The sequence below is a fragment of the Blastocystis sp. subtype 4 genome, assembly GCF_000743755.1.
Source record: "Blastocystis sp. subtype 4 strain WR1 chromosome Unknown seqid_0464, whole genome shotgun sequence".
Lineage (NCBI taxonomy): Eukaryota > Bigyra > Opalinata > Blastocystidae > Blastocystis > Blastocystis sp. subtype 4.
In genome coordinates this window covers 3,311-9,368 of record NW_014569083.1, presented here as the reverse complement: position 1 = coordinate 9,368, position 6,058 = coordinate 3,311, and the positions used below count along the sequence as shown (strand labels likewise).

Below are 6,058 nucleotides of genomic sequence, written 5' to 3'. Positions count from 1 at the left end.
TCTTGCTATTTGACATATTAGGTGTCTAGAGCCACAGATTGTGGAGAATTGAATCAGTCTTTCAATCCCCTCAGAATCAACAGAAAACCGTTCTCTTCGGATATGTTTTCCTTGACGAATTAAGTGATAATTAAAAAACAAAGAATACACAAACTATTTCTATCTGAGAAAGTGAACTGATAGCAAAAGTGAAAAACATTTACTTAGGCGGATAAAAAAATACTGGCAAACCAACCTCCATTCGACGAGAATTATTGGGATAAGAATACACTGGTCCTAAAACATACTTGTATATGACAGGTCTTTGGGGACCTTCAGTTAGTGAACCAGTACTAGTACCAGAAACCACTTTATTACGATTATTAATGCGAAGATCTGCTGTACGTAGAGATACGAGCAACTTGGCAGCGTCTTCGTCGTTATTAGTATCTTGCGAACCAATGGTTGACACTTCTGAAGAAGATACACTTCCAGGACTACTGAAAATAGTTCCTGAGCACATATTATCAGTTGCTATGTCTTGATTCACTTTCCAGTTTTCGTGTTGTTCAGGTAATGCGGAATGATCCTGAGACTTGTCAATTTTACACTTTTTTACTGTTCCTCCCTCTACAGAACGTCGCGTTGAAGTACTTGAAGACTTCGTAAGATTACCAGAGAAAGTACTATAATTAATAGGAACGCGTTTGCGCTTAATCCTTTGAGTTCTGTCTTGTTCGCTATGTGTTAATTATTACCACCTCACATTACTCGTCAGCCCAATAATGGAACAGATCGTACTTGAGTTTCTAGACAGTAAGAGCAATCCAGGTATTCTTACAGCATCCTCAAGGTGCCTTTGATATTTCTGGGCATGACTCTGAACCTGTTGTTTTGTTCTTGTTCCAACCTATGTTGAAAGATAGTCTTAACTAGTACATATGCAGTGATCTTGTTCCAATCTTTTGGAAATAGCTCCATTGCCTTTATGAATCGCTCTTGTTCATCATCGAGCCATTTGCCTAACATAGATCCCTAAATACAAACGTACCGTTCCTTAAAGACTGAGACATGATTAGTAATGAATGAACTTGCTCTTTTTTGTAGATCAGTGATCGCGGTTTATCATAATTAATATGTTCAGTGTGAGTGCATATTTTTCTCATATGCTTTATCATTAGACATAAACATCAACTATAATTTGGCAACAGACGAAATGTATTATGATAGTGTAAAAGAAAGAAATAAAACAGAGTTTACTAAAACACCAGTTTATGGTCTTACTGGCTAGCCAATTCCATGAATCACGAAACGACCCAGCTTAACACAACAGGGTTATTTAAATGGTTATAAATGTCTTCCAACGTCTCATTATTGGTGCATTCAATACGACCTATGAAACATGATCAGATATAGTGACAACCATAAGTATACGGGAAACGCGTTAGTATTACAATGTCATTAATGGCACCAAGCGAACTGCACTTACAAAACAGTTGTTCAGCAGATATGCCTTCCGGGAAATTGAAGATATGGATACAACTGTTCTATATCTCATTTCAAATACGTTTTCGAACACAGCATCCAACGCAACTGTCTCTAAAGGTTTCAGACTGGATGATATCAGATTGAGAGCAATGCAGTGAAGATGCGGTTGGTGTGGATGTGATATTTTTTACCTTACATTCCTGCATGGAACAGTCAACCCAGTATGGGGAACTTTTCTCAAACTCCATTCTCTTCTTCGCAAGTGTCTCCTCCCAATCAAGAGAAAACGAAAATCTTGGCATGTCGTTGAGCATCTCCAATTCATATGATACTACCGCCTGATTTGAATTAGTCTGGACAAGCTTTGGCAATGTGAACGCAGTTTTGCAGGTTCCATCAAGAGGACCCCAATGACCAACTTTACTCTTCTTCTGTCGCTGGAGACGCAGTTGTTTCTGGTTCGGAGTATCAGCAAACTTTACTACAAGAGAAACAGAAGCACTCTAGACTCAATTATTACGCCTCATTGTACATGTAGAAATGTCTTTCCATTCAAACCGCGAATTGCATCAATCGCACCTTTTCGGGTTGCAAAGCGACAGAATCCATATCCTTTCGAAAATGTATCTCCCGTTTTAATTATCACTACTTCGATCACATCACCATACTGATGAAAGAGTGAGAAAAGTTCCTCATCGGTTGTACCTTCTGGAATCATACCGATAAATAGCTTATTTTCTGGGATTTACAAACATCAATCATGTGCAACCTTGTTGTACATCCTCTAGCAATGACAGACGCATTAAAACTCCTGAGGAATTGCCTGAAGAGGGGAATGGCGTATGATTCAGATTTGCAACAATAGTCTGACGATCCACCGACGAGTCATATTCAATAATGGCTGTTTGGGTATCTACATTAAGATTAATCTAAAAGAGGTACGTGTAGATTCATACTGGTTATCTGAATATAAGTAGTTGTGGGGATCCACTATACTCACATGTTTTACCTTTCCATATTCACAGAATACACTTTCAATCTGTGTTATCATTCAGATAGATTAGTTACAGTTTTCAAGTCTACATCCAGAGGAATACTACTGACTAGGATCGATGATACTTTGCTCATAGAGAGTAATGACTACAATCTATCAAGCCAACAGTGAAATACTGTGTGAATCACTATCATTATGAAGAATCACCTTCATATCCCTATAAGTATAGTAATTCATAGTTATTATATTGTAGCATCTCTTTTTGTTTGTTTCCATTACAGATTCCTTTCTGTAATTCTTTTTTCTCTTTCCAAGTCGTATATCTTTGTATCAGCATTTTCTCACTCATGGAATCACGAGGGCTTATATGCAGTAAGTGCATGAAGATTCTAGAACAAAACGAGTACTCCAAAAACCAGATTAGACGAGGTGAAGGTCGTATTTGCAAGAATTGTCTGGCATCTGAAACTAACGACTCTCAAAATGTCTCAAAGTTTATGTTGTTCAAGCCTCTTTATGGAATTGAAGGAGATAAGGCAGATAAAATGATTTGCCTAACAATGCATCAACCATGGGCCTCTCTATTAGTATATGGAATTAAAAGGGCCGAAGGACGTGGTTGGAATACAGACTTTCGAGGACGTTTATGGATTCATGCTGGTAGGTCTTTTCCAACTGTTTTCACTTCTAGCGGCAAAGGAGCCCAGTCCAGAACTTATTGCATCATGTGAGGAGCGATATCGACAAATATATGCTGAGCACGGGGAGAATATCGAGATCACCTTTCCCAAGCACTACCCCGTCAGTGCACTTGTCGGATGTGTAGATGTAGTAGATGTGATTCCCCATGAGTTATTATCAAAGGTACCTATTCCTCATACTGTTGGATATTTGACCAGATTATCACTCCTAGGTTGCTGAAGAAGAGGAGGGATCTCCGTATGTATTCCTATGTCAAAACTATCGAGTAATCCCTTTGACAAGATGTGAGTGTAGAGACTCGTACTTCCATTTTCGCTTAGTGGAGACCATAAACTGTGGAAGATGAATCCACGTGTAGGGGATATCATATCTTACTTATGTAGGATTGCAAAGCTTGTAAGAGTATCATGAAGGATAGTATCAGTCCATTCCCTATTGATTTCTATACTATTATGAAAGGTTATTATGATCACCTCTATACTGTTTGTTAGAGATTAGTATCTTTTTCGAATCATACTTTCTGAGGTTGTACTTTTGAAATGTCTGTAAGAAATACATGTAGATATCCGTAAACATAGTTATCGTTCTATATCCATGCTTTGTACAGAGTAGGTATGGCACTCATCGGAATCATCGTGACTGCAGTTGCTATTATTGTTTCGCAGATATTAATCCATACTATCGGTAAGATTGTGCCTTCTATTTGTCCATTGTTGACAGCTTTCCCTCTTGTAGAGATATTATTTCTAACTTATTAGTAGAGGGTATGGCAGTCAATTTACATGATCTATGCCCCACGTACCAAGTATGTGATTTCGGGAGATATTCTCAATCTTCGTAATGACAAACGGTAGATATGTGTACGACTTGATAACGTCTAGAAGGTCAATTCTTCTTTTCAATCATCAAACCTTCTTTGATTGGGGTTTTATCTGGTCGTTTATGAAATTCTTCAATTGTGATGACTGTACATGCATTATTCTGAAGAAATCCTTGCGGTAGTCATGATGTGGTATTCTGAAACTAGAAATATCCCAATTTTGGGCTGGGTCATGGAAAAGGCTGGATTTTGCTTCCTAGATAGAGATTGGACAAAGGATCAGAGTAACATTGCTCATTTCTGGAATGAATACTTTTCTGATATTTCAACCCATCGCATGCTAATTATGTTCCCTGAGGGTACAACGCGTGATGTGAGTAGAAATGTCATATCTCTGTAATGTAGATTCATTGAAGCGAAGTCGTGATTGGGCTGCGAACACCAATCGTCCTCTGCTTCAATATCTTCTTCTACCTCGGTCCACTGGATTATGGGCACTTCTGAAGATGATTCGAGAGGATGATGAAGTAAAGGGATATGAGAGTTATATCTGTGATTGTACGATGCAGTATTCAACCTATTCGGGAGAAGTTCCTGATAGTTCTGGAGAGGGAAGAAAACATGATGTTGGTATTCCTGAAATCGCTACGTATTTGTGTCCCGTTTGTGATTTCTGTTTCATTAACTTTAGAATAAGGAGTTTGAATGCCATATTCATTACTCTCACACCCCTATCTCGGAGATCGTTCCATCGGATGTTGTCGAGGATGAAGAGGTTCACAAATGTGTTGAAAAATGGTTGGATGATTGTTGGGTGAGAAAAGAGAGAGAGTTGAAGTACTTTATTGATCATGGCGAATTCAGTGACAATTGGAATGAGAATCGTGTTGAAACTAAGTATTCTTTTTCTCAATTTATTAAGGACATTCGTTATTGGTTGCTTCCGCTCATTCTCTTGACATCCACGATTCATCTTCTTTTTGTTGCTCTTATGCGACTGTTCAAGTTAGTGATGAGAATCCCAGTATGGCTCATTTGGTTGGGTTGATAGTAGATTGTTGAGAAGATTGTTATCGTATTAGCCAGCAATCTTGTCATTACGATACCAATTCTCGTTATTCTTGTCCTTGCACTAATATTTATGTTCTATAAGAAGACTATATACAGTACACGAAATTAGCTTGTTTGATTCTCAAAAACAAATTACTAAAACGACATTACTCTTTCTTCCACATCCATGCTTATGAATCTTCCAATCTGCAATTTGACATTCTCGTGAACAATAGAACGTTTTCTTGCACCGACTGCATTTCTTGAATTCTTCCGTGTCTTTCTCGTATTTCCCACAATCTACTCTTCATTTCAACTCTCAAGTCTCACGTTGACAACGATGAATAGAACGAACAGTTGTTGCATCAACGAGATGGAACAACTGATTCTCATGAGCCTTGTAGAAATCCGATTTACATCTATCTCACAATCCATCCAAAATCATACGAATTATTGGCATACACATAAAACACGGGAATTTCAGGAATCACATACTTCTGATATCGCAACACATCACCCAAAGTGTAGTGTTGATTCACTCTCACCCAGCGCTATTTCTCAATCTCATTCCTCTCTTACCTGTTTCTCATAATGATGACGAAGTGCCTCTACATCTCCAGTTCCTTCTGCTGGATATGGTAACACCATCATCTCCTCAAACCATACCTCCACATTCTCTGCTGTATACTGGTTCTCATCATCCCAGTCAAGAGGGGGATTCCTTCCATCACGAGTAGGGAAGAGGGCCTACTATCACAACAAGCCTTCAACAATACATTGAAAACATCACTGAAGGTATCCAAGTCACTCATTTCTCTAACATAATCTGATTGACTGCTTTCAGGATACAAAATCAGAACTGGGAATATAAGCTCTTCATTCTTGACTTGAATAGATGCATCAAACCGTTTGGGATATTCATAGAGCGAAGGTCCAATCTGGGATCATCAAACATTACCTCAAGTTACTTGGTAATCACGTTCTTTCAATGTTTTCAACACCAATTGTCTCTCTTCTTCTCTCTG

The 6,058-nt window shown here is 38.4% G+C and overlaps 5 protein-coding genes across 5 annotated transcripts in view; 2 read left to right on the top strand and 3 right to left on the bottom strand.

Moving 5' to 3' along the window:
- Positions 1 to 199: 199 nt before the first annotated feature.
- On the bottom strand, positions 200 to 1,008 carry JH06_4892 (hypothetical protein; the record flags this gene model as incomplete). The annotated part of the gene is made up of 4 exons (XM_014669614.1): positions 200 to 719; positions 751 to 788; positions 821 to 889; positions 919 to 1,008. 4 exons carry the CDS (start codon positions 1,006 to 1,008, stop codon positions 200 to 202), a joined length of 717 nt encoding a protein of 238 aa, XP_014525100.1.
- Positions 1,009 to 1,538: 530 nt separating this feature from the next.
- On the bottom strand, positions 1,539 to 2,595 carry JH06_4891 (hypothetical protein; the record flags this gene model as incomplete). Its single annotated transcript, XM_014669613.1, has 5 exons — positions 1,539 to 1,970; positions 2,000 to 2,205; positions 2,237 to 2,380; positions 2,410 to 2,506; positions 2,536 to 2,595. 5 exons carry the CDS (start codon positions 2,593 to 2,595, stop codon positions 1,539 to 1,541), a joined length of 939 nt encoding a protein of 312 aa, XP_014525099.1.
- A 213-nt stretch (positions 2,596 to 2,808) lies between these two features.
- JH06_4890 (hypothetical protein) lies at positions 2,809 to 4,165 on the top strand (the record flags this gene model as incomplete). Its single annotated transcript, XM_014669612.1, has 8 exons — positions 2,809 to 3,121; positions 3,153 to 3,343; positions 3,375 to 3,428; positions 3,458 to 3,517; positions 3,565 to 3,645; positions 3,742 to 3,894; positions 3,925 to 4,013; positions 4,045 to 4,165. The coding sequence occupies 8 exons, from the start codon at positions 2,809 to 2,811 to the stop codon at positions 4,163 to 4,165; spliced, it is 1,062 nt and encodes a 353-aa protein (XP_014525098.1).
- Positions 4,166 to 4,329: 164 nt separating this feature from the next.
- On the top strand, positions 4,330 to 5,031 carry JH06_4889 (phospholipid glycerol acyltransferase; the record flags this gene model as incomplete). The annotated part of the gene is made up of 3 exons (XM_014669611.1): positions 4,330 to 4,360; positions 4,389 to 4,645; positions 4,675 to 5,031. 3 exons carry the CDS (start codon positions 4,330 to 4,332, stop codon positions 5,029 to 5,031), a joined length of 645 nt encoding a protein of 214 aa, XP_014525097.1.
- Positions 5,032 to 5,452: 421 nt separating this feature from the next.
- Positions 5,453 to 6,058, bottom strand: part of JH06_5789 (hypothetical protein) — a gene marked incomplete at both ends in the record, with an annotated part of 1,039 nt that continues 433 nt past the window's right edge. Inside the window, 4 exons of the mRNA XM_014669610.1 lie at positions 5,453 to 5,584; positions 5,613 to 5,780; positions 5,810 to 5,971; positions 6,002 to 6,051. Coding sequence (XP_014525096.1) covers positions 5,453 to 5,584; positions 5,613 to 5,780; positions 5,810 to 5,971; positions 6,002 to 6,051 — 512 coding nt within the window. The remainder of the gene's footprint in view (positions 5,585 to 5,612; positions 5,781 to 5,809; positions 5,972 to 6,001; positions 6,052 to 6,058) is intronic.